Here is a 27,481-nt window from a genome sequence, read left to right on the forward strand (position 1 = left end):
ACTTGAACAAATGTTTTACTTTTGTAGAAAATATGTGAATATATTTTTATAAAAATACCATACCGATGGATTTCTTTTGTTCTATCAGTCACTGATGTGACTCTGAACCCTCAGTTTGGAGTCAATAATGTGTCAAAGTTGGAATGTAGACATATGTGTCAGAAATAGAAAGAATGTGGCTTGTGGATACTTTAATTTTTTTGTATACATTCACAACACTAAAAGCTTAAATATCTATTCTAATGTAATTGACTGATTTTGAGGAAGTGGTGCACATGTTAACTACTTGCTGATTACATATGTACTTAGCATCAAGCTGCCGACAGGTATACACGTTATCCAGGTCATCTGCAAGGTGTTTTCATGGTCTGAGTCACTTGATTGTTAAATTTGCACTTATTATAGGATACCTCTCTCCATCAAAATATGACAAACCTCCTGAGGGAGGTCATGATGGGGAAACTTACAAATGAGCCAATCAGCATGGAGGTTTCTAAATTCTTGGTATGAGTGGATCTAGTATTTAGAGCAGTGCATTATATTTATGTATCTCACAACAAATCTGAAAGAAGAATAATATGAACATAAATGGTCAGGTCTGAATGAAGAATAATATGAACATAAATGGTCAGGTCTGAATGAAGAATGATATGAACATAAATGGTCAGGTCTGAATGAAGAATGATATGAACATAAATGGTCAGGTCTGAATGAAGAATAATATGAACATAAATGGTCAGGTCTGAATGAAGAAGAATATGAACATAAATGGTCAAATCTGAATCAAGAATAAAGATACGAATGTAAATGGTCAGGTCTGAATGAAGAATGATAGGAACATAAATGGTCAGGTCTAAAAGGAAAATAATTGAAACATAAATGGTCAGGTCTGAATGAAGAATAATAGGAACATAAATTGTCAGGTCTGAATGAAAAATAATAACCAGTGCTTTGTTGTGTATCTTTTGCACCCTTTCAGGAAGATCCAGGTTACAGTTGGACTTCTGCAACTCATGCTTTCTGACTTGGTGGATGCATGTCATCATATCCCAGTTGTGTAGATGCTCATGATGTCAGTCATACAGATGAAATATTGCTGAATGTGGTGTTAAACAACAAACATCTGCATCTTTCAGTCAACAAAATAAGAACTTCATTTAGAAGTGGTTCTATTTCTCCTACACCAAACAAATAGTGAAAAGGCCATCAAAAGCCACCTGTTTGAATGAAGCTGAATAGTTTAATAGAGCTGACAGCGTGATGGCTTAAAACATGCATACATCCTTCATTTTGATTGTCAAAGGTCGTTCTAGGTTCATAATTGAGAGTTTGTCATATCTTAATGGAGACAGGTATCAAATCAGAGAGAGGGGTATTGATTCAGATCAAAGCTATGACTTGAAAGAGATTGGGGAATATGAATATTTCAGGACAGTAGAATGTCGACCACTAGTTTGGACATGATTATGTACAGGCCTGACAACACTAATATAGCTGTCTGCAGCACTCCAGTGATTATATCAGATTATTTTTCCAACTGAATTTATTAAAGCAAACTATATTTTGTTCTACTTCTGACACAATCTGAAATGAAACGATACAATGTAGTTGAATGATTGGGACTAGAGAATGACTGTTACGATAATTAGAGACAATTTTATGATTTAATACACCAGTTATATACAGTAGTTTTGCTTCCTCTAAGGAAAATCAAAACTAAATAATGAGTGTTGTCCAGGTGACAGTAATATTGATAGTATTGCTTTAACTACATGATAGAGGTCAGGAGATACTAGAGGTAGGCTTTCTCTTGTTTCATTATTTTCTATTTATTAGAATCTAGAGTAGTGAAATCTTGTTCTACATCTTGTACCTCCATGCTGTTTTTGACAAATCAGCTTACAATAGCAAATCACTGTCAGAATTCTGATAACTTAAACAAAACAAATGTATTTTCCATACACAAAGCAATGCAGTGGATGATAATAATGAAGCTTTAATGTTTATGATCATATAAAAATAGTTGAACTAAAAACTTTACTTTCACAAATTATTATTTATATATCTGTATTGTGTGTCTCAATAACACATGTTTAATTATTTTCTGAGTAATCCCTTTTGTGATTCATATTTTAAGGTAAGTGGGAGTTAGAGTCAGATCCTAAATACCAAAGTTCTAAATGAGTAAAGAAAGTTGACTTGATTGTCAAACAGTCTAGTGAGAAACATCAACACCATCAGTATGTGTGCCATTGTGTTGTCAGATTATGAAATGAGAGTAACAGTGTTGCGTGTTTTGTCTGTAGATGAAATCAGATTCGGAGTCTCCCAGCACATCTGGCCAGCCCCCACCACCACCCCTCCTGCTGCCTCACCCCCCAGAGAGGAAGAGAGAGAGTAGCGTCAGCCGACTCAGTGAAGATTCCAGCTCCCCATCTCATGCCCCTCAGAGTCTGTCAGGTAATTCATTAGCATCATAATAATCACCCATGATTTTCCAGTGTATGATCCTCCATTCCTTTATGATAGATCTCCTGCAGCCATTCACCACCATAGCCTGTTTTGAATGGCACTTTGCTAAAAGTAGCCATCCAATCAAATACTCACATAAGTGAGAGAAGTTCTGTACTAAGCAATGGAAATAAAGATGGTGATATCACTTGAAATGAAGCTGTCATGGCGAATAGGTCCATGATAATTTTCCTATCAGAGTGGAGGATACACTGCCTAATTAAGGAATCATAATAATCGCTTACTGCATTCACCAAATTTACCTTTGGATACAGAACTAGAAAAGGATATTTCAAGCTCATTGAAAATGAAGGGAGCAAACTTTCTAACTCAGTGGTAAAGTTACATTCATTGGAATCAAAGATTGATCAAAAGTATACTCACTGCCACACTTAAATTGCAATGGGCAAACCTAGATATCTATATTGGTACATTGTGGCACATTTGAAAATGTATGATATTTTTATTTGAAGTTTACAGGATATACTTTTTATCCAATGGATGAGAGGCTAGTCACATAACCTTAAAACTGAAGTTCATAGCGTATGAACAACACAATTTGACATTAATATGTTTTTCATGAGACTGTATTCTTGAAATGACGTAAACACTGACGTTACTGGGATAACCCCTGTGAATTATCTTGCAGGAATACATACAAAAGCATTGTTTCTGATCATTTTTACGTTCACGAATATCCTAGCCAGGACCCATCCCAGTGAACAAAACGTAGAAATGCACATCCACTTTCGTAGTATCAACTCCGTCCGTGTCCAGACTGACAGTTACAGTCTACAGTCACCTCTCTTTTGGGGAAACTATTTTATTCCGCACTACAACTGGTTGTTGTATGGCAAGTCACACGTATTAGATTTAGTGGTACCCCCCAAGGTATAAAATAGTGATATAGATAATTAAAAGAACTGACTTTCACTTTGTGTTCACTGGAGTATGAACCTTCATAGAGTGAGGGCCAAACATTGTATGAACGTCAGAGCTTACGACCATGCAGTTTGGCCCTCACTCTATGAAGGTTCATACTCCAATGTACTCACATAAGGCAAAAGTCAATTCTTAAATATACCTATCTTTGTACTGTCACATCACATCAGATGCCAATTTTTTGCTGAGTGAAATTATGTATATTCAAAGGATGATGGAGTGATACCATTTTTCATTGACTGTGCAACAGTTTGGAGCAGATGTAGATTTATACCAGTAGTGATATGTCATTACTAATTTACTTTATTGAACCTGTCCACAGATGTCCCCTCAACACCATCAGGCCCATCCAAGCCTTTGCCTCCCATAGCGACGCCCGGCTCCCACGCCCTGGATCTCACCACCAAACCTCCCACAGAAGGAGAGGGCTCAAGTAGCAAGCATCACAAGGCAAAGAAGAAGAAGAACAAGCACAAGCACAAGCACAAACATAAGCATAAGCACAAGCATGACAGACCGGACAAGAAGGAAGGGAAAGATAAGGAGAAGAGTGAGAAGCCAGAGAAAGAGCGTCACATGGACCTTTATAGTTCAGGGACCAGTAACTTCAACTCACCAGCAATTCAAGCTGAGGCACCCAGCTCACCAGACTTTGAAGTCATCTAGTGATGGCTTGAGGCCATTTGGATTCTATTGGATGTATGTGCTATTGTATAGGACTTTGTAAAGAATATTTGATTTATGGTAGTTTCTGCTCGTCTCTGTACCATACATAAAGGATGCACAGCTGTTTTGAGAATTAATCATTGCTCATGCCATGAACTGGTTTGTCTGGTCCAGTGTGGAAAGTATTGAGCGTTTGCAGTCACTAAGTACCCAATTTGAGCAGACCCTGTGGGTACCCCAGTTAGACTAGGTTCCCAGTGCTCTTTTGTCCACTGTGAGAGGCAATTACCTCAAAATGTGTGGTCAGACTTGGTGACTGGATTTATGGCATGTCACCTTTTACCGCAACTTGACACACTGATGATATCAAGCACTTGTTTTTCTGGCATAAACTTGATTATTTTCAGGCTGGCATGATATAGCTGGAATATTGCTGAATTCTGCATAAAACAACAAACAAACAGACAAACACATATGTACCCATTGTGAAAAGAAACCCATACAAAGCCACTTGCCTCCTTTGATGTCATTGGCTGTGTATCAGTGTGGACTAAGAATCACATCCTGCTTTTCAGGAAAGGTCCCCAGTAGCTTATGCTGGTCATGAGAGGGTATTAAGTGGAACGTGGGACTCCGTGGCTTGGTTGATTGAGTGTCATTGTACCCCAAATAGCATAGATTGTTGCTCATAATATCAGTCACTGTATTATCTGGTCCAGACTTGATTATTTACAGGCCGCTGGTATATAGCTGGAATATAGCTGAGAGTGATTAAAGCTGAAACAAACAAAAGAAACTTTCTGGATTAAAACACATCCCACACAGATCAGCTCTGATCAATGATGTCAGGTGCTTCTTGATTATAGAGCTTCATAAAGAAAAGTAGTGGAAGGGTTCTGATTCACTGACTCTTTATTGTCGCGACAAATCACTGAACAGGCATCATCTGTGGTATACTTACATCTCCTGAAGTTAGGGTCTGAATATTTTCATCCACCCTTTGTATATATGGATCTGTTGTGGCATGGTGATAAAGAATCAAAACAGAAATTACTGCTGCTACTGAAAATAGTACCTTCTGAAAATGTTTCAATCCTAGGGCTTGTAATACTCTACAAATGTGATGTGCCACATATATACATATGAGTGTAAGATTTATATGACTATTACAATAAATGAAAAGATATATTCAATTTCCTGCTTTCAAAAAAGTCATTAATTATATTTCTTCAAGAAACACACAGTACAAAACACAATAAACAAGAATGGGTAGCCGAATATGGTTATCACTGTTATTTTGCGCACAGAACGAGTAAAAGCATGGGCATGATGATACTTGTAAAAAACAATTTTGAATATCATATCCATGATGTAATTTGTGATGACAATGGACGATATATTATATTAGATATTACTACTGAAAAAAATCTGTTTCTCAATTACAAATTTTAATATCAGCTGGTGATTGGAATGTAGTTGAAGATTCTAAAAGATACAACTATAAATAAAGAAATAACCAATTAGCGTGTGTGTGTGTGTGTGTGTCTGTCTGTCTGCGTGTGTCTGTGTGTGTGTGTGTGTGTGTGTGTGTCTGTCTGCGTGTGTGTGTGTGTGTGTGTGTGTCTGTCTGTCTGCGTGTGTGTGTGTGTGTCTGTCTGCGTGTGTGTGTGTGTGTGTGTGTGTCTGTCTGTCTGTCTGTCTGTGACTGTCTGCGTGTGTCTGTGTGTGTGTGTGTGTGTGTGGAATTGTCACTACAACCATATTGAAAGAGATCCTGTCTACCGAAAATTGAACACATCACTATTACATGCTACATGGAATGTAGTTGAAGATTCTAAAAGATACAACTATAAATAAAGAAATAACCAATTAGCGTGTGTGTGTGTGTGTCTGTCTGTCTGTCTGTGTCTGTCTGTCTGCGTGTGTCTGTGTGTGTGTGTGTGTGTGTGTGTGTCTGTCTGCGTGTGTGTGTGTGTGTGTGTGTGTGTGTGTCTGTCTGCGTGTGTGTGTGTGTCTGTCTGCGTGTGTGTGTGTGTGTGTCTGTCTGCGTGTGTGTGTGTGTGTGTGTGTCTGTCTGTCTGTCTGTCTGTGACTGTCTGCGTGTGTCTGTGTGTGTGTGTGTGTGTGTGGAATTGTCACTACAACCATATTGAAAGAGATCCTGTCTACCGAAAATTGAACACATCACTATTACATGCTACACATTACATTACACTTGAGACCACCTCGTGGTCTAGTGGTAGTGCGTTAGAACCCCGGTCGCGTCATACCAAAAGACGTTAAAAGATGGTACTTGTTGTTACCCCGTCTGGCGCTGGGCATGTGCGCCATCGTGCCCCTGACCACAATGGGTGACCTTGATGTGCGCCATCGTGCCCCTGAGTAAAATGTGTGACCTGCATGATGTACGCCATCGTGCCCCGGACCACAGTGGGTGGCCTGCATGATATGCGCCATCGTGCCCCTGACCACAATGGGTGACCTGCATGATGGACGCCATCGTGCCCCTGACTACAATGGGTGACCTGCATGATGTGTGCCATCGTGCCCCTGACTAAAATGTGTGACCTGCATGATGTACGCCATCATGCCCCTGACCACAATGGGTGACCTGCAAGATGTACGCCATCATGACCCTGAATACAATGGGTGGCCAATGGGTGACCCGCATAATGTGCACCATCGTGCCCCTGACCACAATGGGTGACCTGCATGATGTGCACCATCGTACCCCTGACCGCAATGGGTGACCTACATGATGTGTGCCATCGTGCCCTTGACCGCAATGGGTGACCTGCATGATGTGCACCATCATACCCCTGACCGCAATGGGTGGCCCGCATAATGTGCACCATCGTGCCCCTGACCACAATGGGTGACCTGCATGATGTGCACCATCGTGCCCCTGACCACAATGATTGGCCATTGGGTGGCCTGCATGATGTGCGCCATCGTGCCCCAGACCACAATGGGTGGCCTGCATGATATACGCCATCGTGCCCCTGACTACAATGGGAAGCCTGCATGATGTGCACCATCGTGCCTCGGACCACAATGGGTGACCTGCATCATGTACGCCATCGTGCCCCTGACCAGAATGGTTTGCCAATGGTTGGCCTGCCAGATGTGCGCCATCGTTCCCCGGACCACAATGGGTGACCTGCATGATGTGCACCATCGTACCCCTGACCGCAATGGGTGACCTACATGATGTGTGCCATCGTGCCCTTGACTGCAATGGGTGACCTGCATGATGTGCACCATCATACCCCTGACCGCAATGGGTGGCCCGCATAATGTGCACCATCGTGCCCCTGACCACAATGGGTGACCTGCATGATGTGCACCATCGTACCCCTGACCGCAATGGGTGACCTGCATGATGTGCACCATCATACCCCTGACCGCAATGGGTGACCTGCATGATGTGTGCCATCGTGCCCCTGACCACAATGTGTGACCTGCATGATGTGCACCATCGTACCCCTGACCACAATGGGTGACCTGCATGATGTGCGCCATCGTGCCCCTGACCACAATTGGTGACCTTCCTGATGTGCACCATCGTGCCCCTGACCACAGTGGGTGACACCCATGATGTGCGCCATTGTGCCCCTGACTAAAATGGGTGACCTCCATAATGTACGCCATCGTGCCCCTGACCACAATGGATGACCTTCCTGATGTGCACCATCGTGCCCCTAACCACAATGGATGACCTTCCTGATGTGCGCCATCGTGCCCCTGACCACAATGGGTGACCTTCTTAATGTGCATCATCGTGCCCCTGACCACAGTGGGTGTCCTGCATGATGTGCGCCATCGTGCGCCGGACTACAATTGGTGACCTTCTTGATGTGCGCCATCGTGCCCCTGACTACAATGGGTGACCTTCTTGATGTGCGCCATCGTGCCCCTGACTACAATGGGTGGCCTGCATGATGTGCGCCATCGTGTCCCTGACTACAGTGGGAGGCCAATGGGTGACCTGCATGATGTGCGCCATCGTGCCCCTGACTACAATCGGTGGCAAATGGGTGACCTGCACGATGTGCGCCATCGTGCGCCGGACTACAATGGGTGACCTTCTTGATGTGCGCCATCGTGCCCCTGACTACAATGGGTGACCTTCTTGATGTGCGCCATCGTGCCCCTGACTACAATGGGTGGCCTGCATGATGTGTGCCATCGTGCCCCTGACTACAATGGGTGGCCAAAGGGTGACCTGCATGATGTGCGCCATCGTGCCCCCGACTACATTGGGTGACCTGCATGATGTGCGTCATCGTGCCCCGGACCACAGTGGGTGACCTGCATGATGTACGCCATCATGCCTCTGACCACAATGATTGGCCAGTGGGTGGCCTGCATGATGTGCGCCATCGTGACCCGGACCACAATGGGTGGCTTGCATGATATACGCCATCGTGCCCCTGACTACAATGGGAAGCCTGCATGATGTGCACCATCGTGCCTCGGACCACAATGGGTGACCTGCATCATGTACGCCATCGTGCCCCTGACCAGAATGGTTTGCCAATGGTTGGCCTGCCAGATGTGCGCCATCGTTCCCCGGACCACAATGGGTGACCTGCATGATGTGCGCCATCGTGCACCGGACTACAATGGGTGACCTTCTTGATGTGCGCCATCGTGCCCCTGACTACAATGGATGGCCAATGGGTGACCTGCACGATGTGCGCCATCGTCCCCCTGACTACAATGGGTGACCTTCCTGATGTGTGTCATCGTGCCCCGGACCACAGTGGGTGACCTGCATGATGTACGCCATCATGCCCCTGACCACAATGGTTGGCCTGCCTGATGTGCGCCATCGTGCCCCCGACGGTATTCGATGTTTTTGGACGACGTGATATAGTTGGAATATTGCTCACTCTCGTGTTTGCCAAGATTCACCCACATGGGGCCTATATATGCTGCCATTCAGATTACGGTAAATGGTACATTGACAGTGTCGCATTTTCTGTTAAAACAATGCGTTGTCAGCATTTAGTGATAATTACCCTTTAAAACACAATGTATACAAAGAAACGAAAATTGGGTATGTGTTCTTATTAATCAGGCGTTAAACCCAACTCACTCACTCTTGTTAATAATGGCGTAAGTAGGAGAAACACACAAACTGTTTTTCAACGCATTATGTTTCAATGGTATTCTTGTGTGGGTTTATCAGTATATGGGGTCTACTATGCCAGCATGCAAACATATTTTGCGAACTTAAATATAGAGAAAGGTGGTTGCAATACACCAATTTCTCAAAGAAGTGTTGCATGCATGTGTACAAAATATATTCCAAATTGATAAAATTATACCTGTCCATCAACGGGCATGGCACGTTCATTTCTTTGGTGGTTTAAAAGGTAAGCAAGATATTTTACGGTGGTGCTCCTGCAGGTTTCCCTTTCAACGTAAGGGATGTGATGGATTGACTCTTCATGCAACTCTCGATTGTCACGAGGTTTGGGCTTGCCATATGGTCTTCACACGTTTCAAAGAAATAACAGTGTTGCACGTTCAGGTTGTCTTCACATGCATGGTGGAGCATGATTTTAAGGATTAGGCTCTCTGTTTAAATATACCATACTCGCCGTTGGACATTTCAACTTGTCCGCCTGGAGATTGGTGTAAGGAGACATATTTGTATGTGAGGTTGAAATGAACCTTCAATAATATTAAGCAGGTTGCTGCCCATAACACACTGTCGCCCAGGAGGAAGTAGGTGAGCAGTCAAGCGGGGAAAGTCCTATTGATTAGGAGAAAATCAGCCTAGCTATTAAAACCAACTCCGATGTCAGCACCCGTGATAGCTCAGTTGGTAGAGCGGAGGACTGTAGTGGCAATGCTGTAATTGGCAATCCTTAGGTCGCTGGTTCAAATCCGGCTCGCGGGACAACTTTTTGTATCAATCACCAATTTATGAAGAACGAACATCGTTTCATTTGCATATTTGTACCATTCTACGTACCAGTCTCCCAAAATGATAACAGGACTCGCACATGTCTGCTATTTACCCAAATGAAGGCAATATGCAAATAAGGTAAATGGCTTTAGGCCATGTTTGAAGGGAGAAAAAAAGTGTGTCAGAAGTGGGATTTGAACCCACGCCCACATTCGTGGACCAGAACACCCGTATCTCCACTATGGGAGAAGGTCTGATGCAATACCTTGAGTCTGGCGCCTTAGACCGCTCGGCCATCCTGACAACGATGTTGAAAGTGATAACTCTACGCTTTTGTACAGACAAACCATGGACAAACATGTTGCCGTTTTTCAGACATATTGATTCTACCTACAACCCTGCATGCATTGGGGATAGTTTCACAGCTACTAATTTCATTCAATCTGTGTTCTTGTCAATTTCACGCTTTTCCCTTTCAACGTAAGGGATGTGATGGATTGACTCTTCATGCAACTCTCGATTGTCACGAGGTTTGGGCTTGCCATATGGTCTTCACACGTTTCAAAAAAAATAACAGTGTTGCACGTTCAGGTTGTCTTCACATGCATGGTGGAGCATGATTTTAAGGATTAGGCTCTCTGTTAAAAGATACCATACTCGCCGTTGGACATTTCAACTTGTCCGCCTGGAGATTGGTGTAAGGAGACATATTTGTATGTGAGGTTGAAATGAACCTTCAATAATATTAAGCAGGTTGCTGCCCATAACACACTGTCGCCCAGGAGGAAGTAGGTGAGCAGTCAAGCGGGGAAAGTCCTATTGATTAGGAGAAAATCAGCCTAGCTATTAAATCCAACTCCGATGTCAGCACCCAGCACCCGTGATAGCTCAGTTGGTAGAGCGGAGGACTGTAGTGGCAATGCTGTAATTGGCAATCCTTAGGTCGCTGGTTCAAATCCGGCTCGCGGGACAACTTTTTGTATCAATCACCAATTTATGAAGAACAAACATCGTTTCATTTGCATGTTTGTACCATTAATCACATTTCTACGTACCAGTCTCCCAAAATGATACCAGGACTCGCACATGTCTGCTATTTACCCAAATGAAGGCAATATGCAAATAAGGTAAATGGCTTTAGGCCATGTTTGAAGGGAGAAAAAAAGTGTGTCAGAAGTGGGATTTGAACCCACGCCCACATTTGTGGACCAGAACACCCGTATCTCCACTATGGGAGAAGGTCTGATGCAATACCTTGAGTCTGGCGCCTTAGACCGCTCGGCCATCCTGACAACGATGTTGAAAGTGATAACTCTACGCTTTTGTACAGACAAACCATGGACAAACATGTTGCCGTTTTTCAGACATATTGATTCTACCTACAACCCTGCATGCATTGGGGATAGTTTCACAGCTACTAATTTCATTCAATCTGTGTTCTTGTCAATTTCACGCTTTTCCCTTTCAACGTAAGGGATGTGATGGATTGACTCTTCATGCAACTCTCGATTGTCACGAGGTTTGGGCTTGCCATATGGTCTTCACACGTTTCAAAGAAATAACAGTGTTGCACGTTCAGGTTGTCTTCACATGGTGGAGCATGATTTTAAGGATCAGGCTCTCTGTTAAAATATACCATACTCGCCGTTGGACATTTCAACTTGTCCGCCTGGAGATTGGTGTAAGGAGACATATTTGTATGTGAGGTTGAAATGAACCTTCAATAATATTAAGCAGGTTGCTGCCCATAACACACTGTCGCCCAGGAGGAAGTAGGTGAGCAGTCAAGCGGGGAAAGTCCTATTGATTAGGAGAAATTCAGCCTAGCTATTAAATCCAACTCCGATGTCAGCACCCGTGATAGCTCAGTTGGTAGAGCGGAGGACTGTAGTGGCAATGCTGTAATTGGCAATCCTTAGGTCGCTGGTTCAAATCCGGCTCGCGGGACAACTTTTTGTATCAATCACCAATTTATGAAGAACGAACATCGTTTCATTTGCATGTTTGTACCATTAATCACATTTCTACGTACCAGTCTCCCAAAATGATACCAGGACTCGCACATGTTTGCTATTTACCTACAACCCTGCATGCACTGGGGATAGTTTCACAGTTGCAGTTTGTACTCCAAGCGAGCAACACCTCTCCAAGCCTCCAGAGCCTCCTCAAGCCCACGCACAGCACCGCTGATAGCAAGCCCAGGGAGAACTTCAAAGGTAATTATATAACCACTCACCCATCCATTCACAACAACCTACACCTCCTAATCAACGCTCACACCCAAGCCCAAACCTAAAACTACACTCACAAAGCCCACCTAAACAAACTCAAACACTTCAAATTAAAACACAAGCCCTCCAATTAATCTCTTAAAGCTTTAAACAACTCACAAACCCAAAACAACCAAAACACCGCAAACACTACTCACCCCTTCCAAAACACTCCATCCACAACCCCTCACCTCAAACACCAAAACTCACACACACATCCTATACACCCAATCCCAGCATGACAGACCAAAGACAAATCGAGATATGCGAAATATCTGGCATTACATCCCCTACACCTGCGGAGGCGCACAACACCTCCGACAGGGCAACACCCTCACTCATTCCCGCAGGCTACGGCGATGAAGACCCTCAAGCCTCCTACATGGAAACTCAACCCAGCACCCCACCTCCCCAAGCATGCAACTCAAAAAAACGCAAACTAGACGCATCGGCATCACCTACCTCACACACCCTCTCACCCGCAGCCCTCATCACCACATGGGCCCTCTACTTTTTTTCGGCCACCCCCTCAGTACAACTAGCTCCAACACTGACCATAAATAAAATAGGCATGTGGCTAAGGCAACAAAAAATCAATTACCTAAACATCAAACGTAGTTTCAAAGGATATCAGATAATCTTCCCAAATCAAGAATCCTACATAGCAGCAACTAAAATTAAACAAATATTCCAATTCACCGTAAATAGCTCTAAACCTAACTGGCAAATATACACTAGGGGAGTTATTCGAGTGCACCCAAGGGAAACCGACGAGGACCTCGACATATACGCCAAAGAAGCTAACACTATCCAAACCCAACCACAAATAACTAGCCTCCGCAGGATTAAATCAAACAGAAACGGGAAAACCACCCCCACACCTATTGTAATAATAAACTTCAAAAAAACAGCTAAACACCCTGAAGCCCCCAAACATATCACTTTCGGCGCTAACCATAACTTAGAGGTCAAACCATACATCAAGCAAGTAAAGCAATGTTCTAATTGCCTACAATATAATCACACCGCTAACCAATGTACTTTCAAAAAAACTAAATGCAAAAACTGTGCTCAAACGGACTGCCCAGGCATATGCACACCCTGGTGCATCCACTGCAAATCCATAAAACACTCATCACTCTCGAACCAATGCCCCCACAGACTATCACTCACCCAACAGGCCAACAGACATATAGACATAAACACGGCCAAAATCCAAACCAAAAAACCCACACCGCAAGCATACAAACCACTACTACCAACACCACCCTCAAACAATAACACTCACGCACGCAAAACAGTATACCCAGTCTCCGTATGGGACCAAAATCAGCGAGACGCATACATCGCAAATGAAACAAACACCCCACACATCCCACAAACTCACACTCTCACCCTCCCCGCCTCTCACCCTACAATTACCACATCTACACCCGCAAGCAAAACCCAACGCACAACGACCACCACACAACCAGCACCAACACAAGCCATCACAGCCACAAGGGCAACAACACTCCCAAACCTACAGGCAACCCCCGAACACCCAGTCAACAGGGAAACTACAGAAACCACTCAGACTCTCGCACCCAAACCCAGCGTGCAACCCACCACCGAACAGATTGACCAAACTAAAGACAACTTAACCGATGAGGACGAGTACACATCCTCAGAGGAAATAAACGAGCTTACCTTGTCAGCCCCAAAAACCAAAAGCTATAGAAAAAAACTCACCCAAAACGTAGCAAGCAAAAATCTAAACAACTTAGTCCTCCTACTAGCTTACGTGTTAAAGCAGTCTAATCCAGAAGCCAGCTCCAAAGCCTTCTTTGGTGTAGCACATAAACTAAAACTCGTCACCACCTCTTTCGACCGTTTCAGCAGCAACCTTAATAACCTACTAAAGTAAATACCTAAACCAAGCCTAAACCAAACATAAATCCACCCAGTTTCCCAATGGAAGGCCTAAACATTTTTCAATGGAATGCCAATGGCCTCGCCGGCCATGGTTCTGAACTCAAAGCTAAATTCAAAATAGATAAAGGTCCCCATGTAGCTTGTATTCAAGAAACCAAATTCTCACATAAAACTAAATTCAACCTACCAAATTATAACGCAGTGAGAACCGACAGGTCCAAAACCATGCCAGGCAGAACAGGAGGAGGTCTAATCATCTACGTTAGAGAGGATATTAACTACGAGGAAGTTAAAGTAAACACTCCTAATCTAGAAGCTAATGGAATCCAAGTCACCATCAATAACCAAAAAATAAAAATCAATAACATCTATCACTCAACACTAAAACCAATTAAAGATACAGACCTAGATGTCCTTTACCAATTAGGAAATAAATCAACCATCTTCCTAGGAGACTTCAATGCCCATCATCCTACCTGGGGCATTGCAGATAAACTAGACAACCATGGACAACTAATATCAGAGTGGATCGAAAAAAATGACCTAATACTATTAAACAATAACCAACCAACTAGATACGACAAAACCCACCACACCATGTCGGCTATCGACTTAACAATATGTACGCCAGACTTAGCACAAAGTCTGATGTGGGACGTCCACCCAGTACCTCTAGGCAGCGACCACTTTCCCATAAATATAACCCTAGGAAATATAAAAATACCAAATCAAACCCCTAAACAGGAACCTAAATTTCAGTACAAAAACGCCAACTGGGACCAATTCCAAGAATTATGCAACGAAGCTAATCTAAACGATTTAGAAACAACAGACCCCGAAACATTCTGTCAAAACCTAACTAACTTCATAATCAACGCAGCCAAATCCGCAATCCCCTTCAAATCATCCAACCCAGGAAAACCCACTGTCCCTTGGTGGAATGAGGAAATAGAGCTAACTAGACTAAAACGCAAATCAGCTTTCAACAGAGCTAAACGAGACCCCTCTCATCTCAAAACAGCTCATGAACTTAACCACCAAGTGCAAAACCTAGTTAAAACTGCTAAAACCAAAAACTGGAAAAAATTCTGTGAGGAGCTAAATCACCACACCGACGCTAGGAAGGTGTGGCGCAAAATTCACGCCATCCGAGGCATCAAACGGCACAAAAAATGCCCCAATATAAACAACTCAACTAACCCCACCCAAAAGGCCAACAACCTAGCCAAACACTTCTCTAAAGTTAGCAGCAACAGTAACTTCAGTAAGAAATTCCAAGATAAACTAAATAAAGAAACCAAATTCTCAAAAGAAAACAGACAAGACAACCTAGAAATAAATCAACCTTACACCATAGAAGAACTAAATCACGTACTAAACAATAGAAAAAAAGGAACAGCCCCTGGCCTAGACCTCACCTCTTACCAAATAATCAAACACTTACCTACCAAACTACTCCAAACTTTACTTAAACTATACAACCTAGTCTACCTAAACGGACAGGTCCCATCCTCATGGAAGGAAGCTCTAGTAATCCCAATACCTAAACCAAATAAACCAGCAGATCAGGCAAACTCCTATAGGCCCATCTCCTTAACCTCAAATCTCTGCAAAATAATGGAACTTATGACTAAAAATAGGCTACAGCACTACCTAGACCAAAACAACATCATAAATCCTGACCAAAGCGGCTTCACTCCTGGCCGATCAACTCTCGATAACCTTGCCCGACTAGAACAGGATATAAAAACAGGACAGCTAAACAAGCAATACACCATAGGCATATTCCTCGACTTCTCTAAAGCTTTCGATATGGTATGGCACCACGGGCTAATACAAAAACTAAAAAAATAGGACTAAAAGGTCAAATAATAAACTTCATCCAAGATTTCCTAAACAATCGCAAAATTACCGTGGGTATAGACCATACACTATCGGACCAGTGTCCCCTAGAAAATGGCACTCCCCAGGGCAGCATGCTCAGCCCAACCCTCTTCAATATAATGATAAATGATCTATTCGAGGGATTATCCCCTAAACTAAACACTTCAAAATTCGCGGATGACGGAGCCCTATGGATCCGCACTAAAAGCATTAAAATGGCAGAAAACTTAATCCAAAAATCTCTAAATAAAATACAACAATGGGCAGACAAATGGGGCTTCTCCCTTAACTCAGATAAAACAACAGGAGTAGTATTCAAACATAAAAACATGAAACCTGCCTACCCAATCCTCCAGCTAAACAACCAAACAATCAAATTCCAAAAACAAACAAAATTCTTAGGACTTATTTTCGATCAACACCTCACCTGGGAGGCTCACGTCCAAAACCTAAAAACTAGATGCAGCAAAGACCTTAACACATTAAGATGTCTCACCGGCTCTAACTGGGGAGCCTCCAAAGATACCCTCCTCTCACTGTATACAACACTAATTAGATCAAAACTAGACTACGGCTGTGCCATATACAATACCCTAAACAACTCTCTTTCTAAAAAACTTGACTCAATACAATATCAGGCTCTCAAACTAATTACACGCACCCAACATGGCACCTCCTACACCTCACTTCAGGCCCTTACAGGAGAAATGCCACTAAATCTACGCAGGGAACATCTAAGCCTTAATTTCTGGGCCGCGTCCCAAACAAACCCTCTCATCCAAAACCTAATTAACCAAAACATTAGCCCAAGAAACCAAGCTCTAGTTCGCAAACACCCCTTACTCACCCCAATATCCCAAAGAATAACTAACTACCTCAAAAACCAAACTCAAAATCTTAAACAAAACTGCAAAAAATCAAATATCTTCACCCCTAAACTCAAAATACCCCAAATAGACACAACGCTAGCTAACCAAATAAATAAACAAACCGACCCAAACATAGCTAAAACCACCACACTTGCATACATACACGAAAATTGGCCAAATTGGTGTCACATATACACTGACGGATCTTCAGACCCGATCTCCAACCACACAGGCTTCGGAGTCCATACCACACAACCAGTTATATCCACACAATCTTACCGACTCCCTAACAACCAATCTATATTCACGGCCGAACTTATGGGCATGGCCTCAGCCCTGCATAACCAACAATCTAAAAACAACAAAAAAATCCTAATTCTCACTGACTCCCTTAGTGGACTACAAGCCCTCCAAAACAAAAATACCAAAAAACGACCTAAATTAATAAACCAAATACTTAAAAGCTCCAACGACCTAACAAAAGCAGGCAAACAAATAACCTTCTTGTGGATCCCCGCCCACGTAGGAATTTACGGCAATGAAAGCGCCGATAAAGCAGCTAAATTATCTCTCAAAATACCAGAGATAAGCCTAAACCTACCCATCTCAAAATCAGAAATTAAAAGTGTAAACAAACAAAAAATAACCAAAAAATGGCATAATCAATATCAAAACTCAAATAGCCAAATCAAAAAAGTGCTCAGAAAACCACTAGCCAAACCTAAAATCCTACACCCCTCTAAAAAAATTGACAGATTAATTACAAAACTCCAAACAGGACACACCAACCTAAATAACCACCTAAAACAACTTAAAAGACACACCACAGGCAACTGCCCCCACTGCAAACAACCCGAAACCACAGAACACGCACTCATTCACTGCACCCACTATCAAACACACAGAACCACACTACAAACCACCCTCAATCTAAATAAGGTTCCTACTCTAGATGAAATACTAAACCCTCAAAATAAACTAGAAAACTTCAAGGCCCTAGGCGTATTCCTAATCAAAACAGACCTAATTAAGCGCATCTAAAAATTAATTAATCTACCAATCCAAAATCCAATAAACATACAAACACCCACCTCACCCGGCTCCCTTAGTTCCCTCCTCCACCCACCTCGGCATTTATTCCAAATTTAAAAATTTCAAAAAATCAATATAAGCAACCCCTAAAAGCCCCCTCTTGGGTTGCACACACCACTTTCACCCTTCTCGGAATACACTAAATGGTCCGGCCAGGCCCGTGTGCGAAATACGCAGTAGTCGGAAAGCGCACGTTAAATCTTTTATATCAGTCAGTCAGCCCTCATTCAGTCTTGCTTGACAACGGTATAAGGATCTATACCGAAACGTCGCCTTTTACAGTATTAAAGAAGTTGTTATCCATAAAAAATTGTGTCTATCTTGTCATCCGTCAACTTCTAAGTAATGCCTATCAAACAATTTACTAATTTCATTCAATCTGTGTTCTTGTCAATTTCACGCTTTTCCCTTTCAACGTAAGGGATGTGATGGATTGACTCTTCATGCAACTCTCGATTGTCACGAGGTTTGGGCTTGCCTTATGGTCTTCACACGTTTCAAAGAAATAACAGTGTTGCACGTTCAGGTTGTCTTCACATGGTGGAGCATGATTTTAAGGATCAGGCTCTCTGTTAAAATATACCATACTCGCCGTTGGACATTTCAACTTGTCCGCCTGGAGATTGGTGTAAGGAGACATATTTGTATGTGAGGTTGAAATGAACCTTCAATAATATTAAGCAGGTTGCTGCCCATAACACACTGTCGCCCAGGAGGAAGTAGGTGAGCAGTCAAGCGGGGAAAGTCCTATTGATTAGGAGAAAATCAGCCTAGCTATTAAAACCAACTCCGATGTCAGCACCCGTGATAGCTCAGTTGGTAGAGCGGAGGACTGTAGTGGCAATGCTGTAATTGGCAATCCTTAGGTCGCTGGTTCAAATCCGGCTCGCGGGACAACTTTTTGTATCAATCACCAATTTATGAAGAACGAACATCGTTTCATTTGCATATTTGTACCATTAATCACATTTCTACGTACCAGTCTCCCAAAATGATACCAGGACTCGCACATGTTTGCTATTTACCCAAATGAAGGCAATATGCAAATAAGGTAAATGGCTTTAGGCCATGTTTGAAGGGAGAAAAAAAGTGTGTCAGAAGTGGGATTTGAACCCATACCCACATTCGTGGACCAGAACACCCGTATCTCCACTATGGGAGAAGGTCTGATGCAATACCTTGAGTCTGGCGCCTTAGACCGCTCGGCCATCCTGACAACGATGTTGAAAGTGATAACTCTACGCTTTTGTACAGACAAACCATGGACAAACATGTTGCCGTTTTTCAGACATATTGATTCTACCTACAACCCTGCATGCATTGGGGATAGTTTCACAGCTACTAATTTCATTCAATCTGTGTTCTTGTCAATTTCACGCTTTTCCCTTTCAACGTAAGGGATGTGATGGATTGACTCTTCATGCAACTCTCGATTGTCACGAGCTTTGGGCTTGCCATATGGTCTTCACACGTTTCAAAGAAATAACAGTGTTGCACGTTCAGGTTGTCTTCACATGCATGGTGGAGCATGATTTTAAGGATTAGGCTCTCTGTTAAAAGATACCATACTCGCCGTTGGACATTTCAACTTGTCCGCCTGGAGATTGGTGTAAGGAGACATATTTGTATGTGAGGTTGAAATGAACCTTCAATAATATTAAGCAGGTTGCTGCCCATAACACACTGTCGCCCAGGAGGAAGTAGGTGAGCAGTCAAGCGGGGAAAGTCCTATTGATTAGGAGAAAATCAGCCTAGCTATTAAAACCAACTCCGATGTCAGCACCCGTGATAGCTCAGTTGGTAGAGCGGAGGACTGTAGTGGCAATGCTGTAATTGGCAATCCTTAGGTCGCTGGTTCAAATCCGGCTCGCGGGACAACTTTTTGTATCAATCACCAATTTATGAAGAACGAACATCGTTTCATTTGCATGTTTGTACCATTAATCACATTTCTACTTACCAGTCTCCCAAAATGATACCAGGACTCGCACATGTCTGCTATTTACCCAAATGAAGGCAATATGCAAATAAGGTAAATGGCTTTAGGCCATGTTTGAAGGGAGAAAAAAAGTGTGTCAGAAGTGGGATTTGAACCCACGCCCACATTTGTGGACCAGAACACCCGTATCTCCACTATGGGAGAAGGTCTGATGCAATACCTTGAGTCTGGCGCCTTAGACCGCTCGGCCATCCTGACAACGATGTTGAAAGTGATAACTCTACGCTTTTGTACAGACAAACCATGGACAAACATGTTGCCGTTTTTCAGACATATTGATTCTACCTACAACCCTGCATGCATTGGGGATAGTTTCACAGCTACTAATTTCATTCAATCTGTGTTCTTGTCAATTTCACGCTTTTCCCTTTCAACGTAAGGGATGTGATGGATTGACTCTTCATGCAACTCTCGATTGTCACGAGCTTTGGGCTTGCCATATGGTCTTCACAGGTTTCAAAGAAATAACAGTGTTGCACGTTCAGGTTGTCTTCACATGCATGGTGGAGCATGATTTTAAGGATTAGGCTCTCTGTTAAAAGATACCATACTCGCCGTTGGACATTTCAACTTGTCCGCCTGGAGATTGGTGTAAGGAGACATATTTGTATGTGAGGTTGAAATGAACCTTCAATAATATTAAGCAGGTTGCTGCCCATAACACACTGTCGCCCAGGAGGAAGTAGGTGAGCAGTCAAGCGGGGAAAGTCCTATTGATTAGGAGAAAATCAGCCTAGCTATTAAATCCAACTCCGATGTCAGCACCCGTGATAGCTCAGTTGGTAGAGCGGAGGACTGTAGTGGCAATGCTGTAATTGGCAATCCTTAGGTCGCTGGTTCAAATCCGGCTCGCGGGACAACTTTTTGTATCAATCACCAATTTATGAAGAACGAACATCGTTTCATTTGCATGTTTGTACCATTAATCACATTTCTACGTACCAGTCTCCCAAAATGATACCAGGACTCGCACATGTTTGCTATTTACCTACAACCCTGCATGCACTGGGGATAGTTTCACAGCTACTAATTTCATTCAATCTGTGTTCTTGTCAATTTCACGCTTTTCCCTTTCAACGTAAGGGATGTGATGGATTGACTCTTCATGCAACTCTCGATTGTAACGAGCTTTGGGCTTGCCTTATGGTCTTCACACGTTTCAAAGAAATAACAGTGTTGCACGTTCAGGTTGTCTTCACATGGTGGAGCATGATTTTAAGGATTAGGCTCTCTGTTAAAATATACCATACTCGCCGTTGGACATTTCAACTTGTCCGCCTGGAGATTGGTGTAAGGAGACATATTTGTATGTGAGGTTGAAATGAACCTTCAATAATATTAAGCAGGTTGCTGCCCATAACACACTGTCGCCCAGGAGGAAGTAGGTGAGCAGTCAAGCGGGGAAAGTCCTATTGATTAGGAGAAAATCAGCCTAGCTATTAAAACCAACTCCGATGTCAGCACCCGTGATAACTCAGTTGGTAGAGCGGAGGACTGTAGTGGCAATGCTGTAATTGGCAATCCTTAGGTCGCTGGTTCAAATCCGGCTCGCGGGACAACTTTTTGTATCAATCACCAATTTATGAAGAACGAACATCGTTTCATTTGCATATTTGTACCATTCTACGTACCAGTCTCCCAAAATGATACCAGGACTCGCACATGTCTGCTATTTACCCAAATGAAGGCAATATGCAAATAAGGTAAATGGCTTTAGGCCATGTTTGAAGGGAGAAAAAAAGTGTGTCAGAAGTGGGATTTGAACCCACGCCCACATTCGTGGACCAGAACACCCGTATCTCCACTATGGGAGAAGGTCTGATGCAATACCTTGAGTCTGGCGCCTTAGACCGCTCGGCCATCCTGACAACGATGTTGAAAGTGATAACTCTACGCTTTTGTACAGACAAACCATGGACAAACATGTTGCCGTTTTTCAGACATATTGATTCTACCTACAACCCTGCATGCATTGGGGATAGTTTCACAGCTACTAATTTCATTCAATCTGTGTTCTTGTCAATTTCACGCTTTTCCCTTTCAACGTAAGGGATGTGATGGATTGACTCTTCATGCAACTCTCGATTGTCACGAGCTTTGGGCTTGCCATATGGTCTTCACACGTTTCAAAGAAATAACAGTGTTGCACGTTCAGGTTGTCTTCACATGCATGGTGGAGCATGATTTTAAGGATTAGGCTCTCTGTTAAAAGATACCATACTCGCCGTTGGACATTTCAACTTGTCCGCCTGGAGATTGGTGTAAGGAGACATATTTGTATGTGAGGTTGAAATGAACCTTCAATGATATTAAGCAGGTTGCTGCCCATAACACACTGTCGCCCAGGAGGAAGTAGGTGAGCAGTCAAGCGGGGAAAGTCCTATTGATTAGGAGAAAATCAGCCTAGCTATTAAAACCAACTCCGATGTCATCACCCAGCACCCGTGATAGCTCAGTTGGTAGAGCGGAGGACTGTAGTGGCAATGCTGTAATTGGCAATCCTTAGGTCGCTGGTTCAAATCCGGCTCGCGGGACAACTTTTTGTATCAATCACCAATTTATGAAGAACGAACATCGTTTCATTTGCATGTTTGTACCATTAATCACATTTCTACGTACCAGTCTCCCAAAATGATACCAGGACTCGCACATGTCTGCTATTTACCCAAATGAAGGCAATATGCAAATAAGGTAAATGGCTTTAGGCCATGTTTGAAAGGAGAAAAAAGTGTGTCAGAAGTGGGATTTGAACCCACGCCCACATTCGTGGACCAGAACACCCGTATCTCCACTATGGGAGAAGGTCTGATGCAATACCTTGAGTCTGGCGCCTTAGACCGCTCGGCCATCCTGACAACGATGTTGAAAGTGATAACTCTACGCTTTTGTACAGACAAACCATGGACAAACATGTTGCCATTTTTCAGACATATTGATTCTACCTACAACCCTGCATGCATTGGGGATAGTTTCACAGCTACTAATTTCATTCAATCTGTGTTCTTGTCAATTTCACGCTTTTCCCTTTCAACGTAAGGGATGTGATGGATTGACTCTTCATGCAACTCTCGATTGTCACGAGGTTTGGGCTTGCCATATGGTCTTCACACGTTTCAAAGAAATAACAGTGTTGCACGTTCAGGTTGTCTTCACATGCATGGTGGAGCATGATTTTAAGGATTAGGCTCTCTGTTAAAAGATACCATACTCGCCGTTGGACATTTCAACTTGTCCGCCTGGAGATTGGTGTAAGGAGACATATTTGTATGTGAGGTTGAAATGAACCTTCAATAATATTAAGCAGGTTGCTGCCCATAACACACTGTCGCCCAGGAGGAAGTAGGTGAGCAGTCAAGCGGGGAAAGTCCTATTGATTAGGAGAAAATCAGCCTAGCTATTAAAACCAACTCCGATGTCAGCACCCGTGATAGCTCAGTTGGTAGAGCGGAGGACTGTAGTGGCAATGCTGTAATTGGCAATCCTTAGGTCGCTGGTTCAAATCCGGCTCGCGGGACAACTTTTTGTATCAATCACCAATTTATGAAGAACGAACATCGTTTCATTTGCATATTTGTACCATTCTACGTACCAGTCTCCCAAAATGATACCAGGACTCGCACATGTCTGCTATTTACCCAAATGAAGGCAATATGCAAATAAGGTAAATGGCTTTAGGCCATGTTTGAAGGGAGAAAAAAAGTGTGTCAGAAGTGGGATTTGAACCCACGCCCACATTCGTGGACCAGAACACCCGTATCTCCACTATGGGAGAAGGTCTGATGCAATACCTTGAGTCTGGCGCCTTAGACCGCTCGGCCATCCTGACAACGATGTTGAAAGTGATAACTCTACGCTTTTGTACAGACAAACCATGGACAAACATGTTGCCGTTTTTCAGACATATTGATTCTACCTACAACCCTGCATGCATTGGGGATAGTTTCACAGCTACTAATTTCATTCAATCTGTGTTCTTGTCAATTTCACGCTTTTCCCTTTCAACGTAAGGGATGTGATGGATTGACTCTTCATGCAACTCTCGATTGTCACGAGCTTTGGGCTTGCCATATGGTCTTCACACGTTTCAAAGAAATAACAGTGTTGCCCGTTCAGGTTGTCTTCACATGCATGGTGGAGCATGATTTTAAGGATTAGGCTCTCTGTTAAAAGATACCATACTCGCCGTTGGACATTTCAACTTGTCCGCCTGGAGATTGGTGTAAGGAGACATATTTGTATGTGAGGTTGAAATGAACCTTCAATGATATTAAGCAGGTTGCTGCCCATAACACACTGTCGCCCAGGAGGAAGTAGGTGAGCAGTCAAGCGGGGAAAGTCCTATTGATTAGGAGAAAATCAGCCTAGCTGTTAAAACCAACTCCGATGTCATCACCCAGCACCCGTGATAGCTCAGTTGGTAGAGCGGAGGACTGTAGTGGCAATGCTGTAATTGGCAATCCTTAGGTCGCTGGTTCAAATCCGGCTCGCGGGACAACTTTTTGTATCAATCACCAATTTATGAAGAACGAACATCGTTTCATTTGCATGTTTGTACCATTAATCACATTTCTACTTACCAGTCTCCCAAAATGATACCAGGACTCGCACATGTCTGCTATTTACCCAAATGAAGGCAATATGCAAATAAGGTAAATGGCTTTAGGCCATGTTTGAAGGGAGAAAAAAAGTGTGTCAGAAGTGGGATTTTAACCCACGCCCACATTCGTGGACCAGAACACCCGTATCTCCACTATGGGAGAAGGTCTGATGCAATACCTTGAGTCTGGCGCCTTAGACCGCTCGGCCATCCTGACAACGATGTTGAAAGTAATAACTCTACGCTTTTGTACAGACAAACCATGGACAAACATGTTGCCGTTTTTCAGACATATTGATTCTACCTACAACCCTGCATGCATTGGGGATAGTTTCACAGCTACTAATTTCATTCAATCTGTGTTCTTGTCAATTTCACGCTTTTCCCTTTCAACGTAAGGGATGTGATGGATTGACTCTTCATGCAACTCTCGATTGTCACGAGGTTTGGGCTTGCCATATGGTCTTCACACGTTTCAAAGAAATAACAGTGTTGCACGTTCAGGTTGTCTTCACATGCATGGTGGAGCATGATTTTAAGGATTAGGCTCTCTGTTAAAAGATACCATACTCGCCGTTGGACATTTCAACTTGTCCGCCTGGAGATTGGTGTAAGGAGACATATTTGTATGTGAGGTTGAAATGAACCTTCAATAATATTAAGCAGGTTGCTGCCCATAACACACTGTCGCCCAGGAGGAAGTAGGTGAGCAGTCAAGCGGGGAAAGTCCTATTGATTAGGAAGAAAATCAGCCTAGCTATTAAAACCAACTCCAATGTCAGCACCCGTGATAGCTCAGTTGGTAGAGCGGAGGACTGTAGTGGCAATGCTGTAATTGGCAATCCTTAGGTCGCTGGTTCAAATCCGGCTCGCGGGACAACTTTTTGTATCAATCACCAATTTATGAAGAACGAACATCGTTTCATTTGCATGTTTGTACCATTAATCACATTTCTACTTACCAGTCTCCCAAAATGATACCAGGACTCGCACATGTCTGCTATTTACCCAAATGAAGGCAATATGCAAATAAGGTAAATGGCTTTAGGCCATGTTTGAAGGGAGAAAAAAAGTGTGTCAGAAGTGGGATTTGAACCCACGCCCACATTCGTGGACCAGAACACCCGTATCTCCACTATGGGAGAAGGTCTGATGCAATACCTTGAGTCTGGCGCCTTAGACCGCTCGGCCATCCTGACAACGATGTTGAAAGTAATAACTCTACGCTTTTGTACAGACAAACCATGGACAAACATGTTGCCGTTTTTCAGACATATTGATTCTACCTACAACCCTGCATGCATTGGGGATAGTTTCACAGCTACTAATTTCATTCAATCTGTGTTCTTGTCAATTTCACGCTTTTCCCTTTCAACGTAAGGGATGTGATGGATTGACTCTTCATGCAACTCTCGATTGTCACGAGGTTTGGGCTTGCCATATGGTCTTCACACGTTTCAAAGAAATAACAGTGTTGCACGTTCAGGTTGTCTTCACATGCATGGTGGAGCATGATTTTAAGGATTAGGCTCTCTGTTAAAAGATACCATACTCGCCGTTGGACATTTCAACTTGTCCGCCTGGAGATTGGTGTAAGGAGACATATTTGTATGTGAGGTTGAAATGAACCTTCAATAATATTAAGCAGGTTGCTGCCCATAACACACTGTCGCCCAGGAGGAAGTAGGTGAGCAGTCAAGCGGGGAAAGTCCTATTGATTAGGAAGAAAATCAGCCTAGCTATTAAAACCAACTCCAATGTCAGCACCCGTGATAGCTCAGTTGGTAGAGCGGAGGACTGTAGTGGCAATGCTGTAATTGGCAATCCTTAGGTCGCTGGTTCAAATCCGGCTCGCGGGACAACTTTTTGTATCAATCACCAATTTATGAAGAACGAACATCGTTTCATTTGCATGTTTGTACCATTAATCACATTTCTACGTACCAGTCTCCCAAAATGATACCAGGACTCGAACATGTCTGCTATTTACCCAAATGAAGGCAATATGCAAATAAGGTAAATGGCTTTAGGTTATGTTTGAAGGGAGATAAAAAGTGTGTCAGAAGTGGGATTTGAACCCACGCCCACATTCGTGGTTCAGAACACCCGTATCTCCACTATAGGAGAAGGTCTGATGCAATACCTTGAGTCTGGCGCCTTAGACCGCTCGGCCATCCTGACAACGATGTTGAAAGTGATAACTCTACGCTTTTGTACAGACAAACCATGGACAAACATGTTGCCGTTTTTCAGACATATTGATTCTACCTACAACCCTGCATGCATTGGGGATAGTTTCACAGCTACTAATTTCATTCAATCTGTGTTCTTGTCAATTTCACGCTTTTCCCTTTCAACGTGAGGGATGTGATGGATTGACTCTTCATGCAACTCTCGATTGTCACGAGGTTTGGGCTTGCCATATGGTCTTCACACGTTTCAAAGAAATAACAGTGTTGCACGTTCAGGTTGTCTTCACATGCATGGTGGAGCATGATTTTAAGGATTAGGCTCTCTGTTAAAAGATACCATACTCGCCGTTGGACATTTCAACTTGTCCGCCTGGAGATTGGTGTAAGGAGACATATTTGTATGTGAGGTTGAAATGAACCTTCAATAATATTAAGCAGGTTGCTGCCCATAACACACTGTCGCCCAGGAGGAAGTAGGTGAGCAGTCAAGCGGGGAAAGTCCTATTGATTAGGAGAAAATCAGCCTAGCTATTAAAACCAACTCCGATGTCAGCACCCGTGATAACTCAGTTGGTAGAGCGGAGGACTGTAGTGGCAATGCTGTAATTGGCAATCCTTAGGTCGC

The 27,481-nt window shown here is 43.2% G+C and overlaps 1 protein-coding gene and 23 non-coding genes across 25 annotated transcripts in view; 14 read left to right on the top strand and 10 right to left on the bottom strand.

Annotated features, from left to right (window-relative positions):
* LOC139478915 (transcription initiation factor TFIID subunit 2-like) overlaps nt 1-5,283 on the top strand; it is a 36,135-nt gene extending 30,852 nt beyond the window's left edge. For both annotated transcript variants that reach the window (XM_071261600.1, XM_071261601.1), the window contains 2 exons: nt 2,307-2,460; nt 3,776-5,283. In XM_071261600.1, coding sequence (XP_071117701.1) covers nt 2,307-2,460; nt 3,776-4,119 — 498 coding nt within the window. In that variant the 3' untranslated portion in view covers nt 4,120-5,283. The remainder of the gene's footprint in view (nt 1-2,306; nt 2,461-3,775) is intronic.
* Nucleotides 5,284-9,937: 4,654 nt separating this feature from the next.
* Trnay-gua (transfer RNA tyrosine (anticodon GUA)) lies at nt 9,938-10,030 on the top strand. Its single transcript has 2 exons — nt 9,938-9,974; nt 9,995-10,030. It is a non-coding gene; the product is annotated as a tRNA-Tyr (tRNA).
* A 188-nt stretch (nt 10,031-10,218) lies between these two features.
* Trnal-caa (transfer RNA leucine (anticodon CAA)) lies at nt 10,219-10,342 on the bottom strand. Its single transcript has 2 exons — nt 10,305-10,342; nt 10,219-10,264 (listed from the first exon to the last, which is right to left on the bottom strand). It is a non-coding gene; the product is annotated as a tRNA-Leu (tRNA).
* Nucleotides 10,343-10,916: 574 nt separating this feature from the next.
* Nucleotides 10,917-11,009, top strand: Trnay-gua (transfer RNA tyrosine (anticodon GUA)). Its single transcript has 2 exons — nt 10,917-10,953; nt 10,974-11,009. It is a non-coding gene; the product is annotated as a tRNA-Tyr (tRNA).
* Nucleotides 11,010-11,207: 198 nt separating this feature from the next.
* On the bottom strand, nt 11,208-11,331 carry Trnal-caa (transfer RNA leucine (anticodon CAA)). Its single transcript has 2 exons — nt 11,294-11,331; nt 11,208-11,253 (listed from the first exon to the last, which is right to left on the bottom strand). It is a non-coding gene; the product is annotated as a tRNA-Leu (tRNA).
* Nucleotides 11,332-11,893: 562 nt separating this feature from the next.
* Nucleotides 11,894-11,986, top strand: Trnay-gua (transfer RNA tyrosine (anticodon GUA)). Its single transcript has 2 exons — nt 11,894-11,930; nt 11,951-11,986. It is a non-coding gene; the product is annotated as a tRNA-Tyr (tRNA).
* A 6,883-nt stretch (nt 11,987-18,869) lies between these two features.
* Trnay-gua (transfer RNA tyrosine (anticodon GUA)) lies at nt 18,870-18,962 on the top strand. The gene is made up of 2 exons: nt 18,870-18,906; nt 18,927-18,962. It is a non-coding gene; the product is annotated as a tRNA-Tyr (tRNA).
* A 198-nt stretch (nt 18,963-19,160) lies between these two features.
* Nucleotides 19,161-19,284, bottom strand: Trnal-caa (transfer RNA leucine (anticodon CAA)). Its single transcript has 2 exons — nt 19,247-19,284; nt 19,161-19,206 (listed from the first exon to the last, which is right to left on the bottom strand). It is a non-coding gene; the product is annotated as a tRNA-Leu (tRNA).
* Nucleotides 19,285-19,850: 566 nt separating this feature from the next.
* Nucleotides 19,851-19,943, top strand: Trnay-gua (transfer RNA tyrosine (anticodon GUA)). The gene is made up of 2 exons: nt 19,851-19,887; nt 19,908-19,943. It is a non-coding gene; the product is annotated as a tRNA-Tyr (tRNA).
* A 198-nt stretch (nt 19,944-20,141) lies between these two features.
* On the bottom strand, nt 20,142-20,265 carry Trnal-caa (transfer RNA leucine (anticodon CAA)). The gene is made up of 2 exons: nt 20,228-20,265; nt 20,142-20,187 (listed from the first exon to the last, which is right to left on the bottom strand). It is a non-coding gene; the product is annotated as a tRNA-Leu (tRNA).
* Nucleotides 20,266-20,831: 566 nt separating this feature from the next.
* Trnay-gua (transfer RNA tyrosine (anticodon GUA)) lies at nt 20,832-20,924 on the top strand. Its single transcript has 2 exons — nt 20,832-20,868; nt 20,889-20,924. It is a non-coding gene; the product is annotated as a tRNA-Tyr (tRNA).
* Nucleotides 20,925-21,530: 606 nt separating this feature from the next.
* Nucleotides 21,531-21,623, top strand: Trnay-gua (transfer RNA tyrosine (anticodon GUA)). The gene is made up of 2 exons: nt 21,531-21,567; nt 21,588-21,623. It is a non-coding gene; the product is annotated as a tRNA-Tyr (tRNA).
* Nucleotides 21,624-21,811: 188 nt separating this feature from the next.
* On the bottom strand, nt 21,812-21,935 carry Trnal-caa (transfer RNA leucine (anticodon CAA)). The gene is made up of 2 exons: nt 21,898-21,935; nt 21,812-21,857 (listed from the first exon to the last, which is right to left on the bottom strand). It is a non-coding gene; the product is annotated as a tRNA-Leu (tRNA).
* A 573-nt stretch (nt 21,936-22,508) lies between these two features.
* Nucleotides 22,509-22,601, top strand: Trnay-gua (transfer RNA tyrosine (anticodon GUA)). The gene is made up of 2 exons: nt 22,509-22,545; nt 22,566-22,601. It is a non-coding gene; the product is annotated as a tRNA-Tyr (tRNA).
* Nucleotides 22,602-22,798: 197 nt separating this feature from the next.
* Nucleotides 22,799-22,922, bottom strand: Trnal-caa (transfer RNA leucine (anticodon CAA)). Its single transcript has 2 exons — nt 22,885-22,922; nt 22,799-22,844 (listed from the first exon to the last, which is right to left on the bottom strand). It is a non-coding gene; the product is annotated as a tRNA-Leu (tRNA).
* A 566-nt stretch (nt 22,923-23,488) lies between these two features.
* On the top strand, nt 23,489-23,581 carry Trnay-gua (transfer RNA tyrosine (anticodon GUA)). Its single transcript has 2 exons — nt 23,489-23,525; nt 23,546-23,581. It is a non-coding gene; the product is annotated as a tRNA-Tyr (tRNA).
* A 188-nt stretch (nt 23,582-23,769) lies between these two features.
* On the bottom strand, nt 23,770-23,893 carry Trnal-caa (transfer RNA leucine (anticodon CAA)). Its single transcript has 2 exons — nt 23,856-23,893; nt 23,770-23,815 (listed from the first exon to the last, which is right to left on the bottom strand). It is a non-coding gene; the product is annotated as a tRNA-Leu (tRNA).
* Nucleotides 23,894-24,466: 573 nt separating this feature from the next.
* Trnay-gua (transfer RNA tyrosine (anticodon GUA)) lies at nt 24,467-24,559 on the top strand. The gene is made up of 2 exons: nt 24,467-24,503; nt 24,524-24,559. It is a non-coding gene; the product is annotated as a tRNA-Tyr (tRNA).
* A 198-nt stretch (nt 24,560-24,757) lies between these two features.
* On the bottom strand, nt 24,758-24,881 carry Trnal-caa (transfer RNA leucine (anticodon CAA)). Its single transcript has 2 exons — nt 24,844-24,881; nt 24,758-24,803 (listed from the first exon to the last, which is right to left on the bottom strand). It is a non-coding gene; the product is annotated as a tRNA-Leu (tRNA).
* A 567-nt stretch (nt 24,882-25,448) lies between these two features.
* Trnay-gua (transfer RNA tyrosine (anticodon GUA)) lies at nt 25,449-25,541 on the top strand. The gene is made up of 2 exons: nt 25,449-25,485; nt 25,506-25,541. It is a non-coding gene; the product is annotated as a tRNA-Tyr (tRNA).
* Nucleotides 25,542-25,739: 198 nt separating this feature from the next.
* Trnal-caa (transfer RNA leucine (anticodon CAA)) lies at nt 25,740-25,863 on the bottom strand. The gene is made up of 2 exons: nt 25,826-25,863; nt 25,740-25,785 (listed from the first exon to the last, which is right to left on the bottom strand). It is a non-coding gene; the product is annotated as a tRNA-Leu (tRNA).
* A 567-nt stretch (nt 25,864-26,430) lies between these two features.
* Trnay-gua (transfer RNA tyrosine (anticodon GUA)) lies at nt 26,431-26,523 on the top strand. The gene is made up of 2 exons: nt 26,431-26,467; nt 26,488-26,523. It is a non-coding gene; the product is annotated as a tRNA-Tyr (tRNA).
* Nucleotides 26,524-26,721: 198 nt separating this feature from the next.
* On the bottom strand, nt 26,722-26,845 carry Trnal-caa (transfer RNA leucine (anticodon CAA)). The gene is made up of 2 exons: nt 26,808-26,845; nt 26,722-26,767 (listed from the first exon to the last, which is right to left on the bottom strand). It is a non-coding gene; the product is annotated as a tRNA-Leu (tRNA).
* A 566-nt stretch (nt 26,846-27,411) lies between these two features.
* The window catches only part of Trnay-gua (transfer RNA tyrosine (anticodon GUA)), a 93-nt gene continuing 23 nt past the window's right edge, over nt 27,412-27,481 (top strand). The window contains exons 1-2 of the tRNA in view: nt 27,412-27,448; nt 27,469-27,481. The exon at nt 27,469-27,481 is cut by the window's right edge and continues 23 nt beyond it. This is a non-coding gene — a tRNA (tRNA-Tyr). The remainder of the gene's footprint in view (nt 27,449-27,468) is intronic.

This window comes from Haliotis cracherodii, unplaced genomic scaffold (assembly GCF_022045235.1).
Source record: "Haliotis cracherodii isolate W230 unplaced genomic scaffold, xgHalCrac1.p SCAF_4, whole genome shotgun sequence".
Taxonomy (NCBI): domain Eukaryota; kingdom Metazoa; phylum Mollusca; class Gastropoda; order Lepetellida; family Haliotidae; genus Haliotis; species Haliotis cracherodii.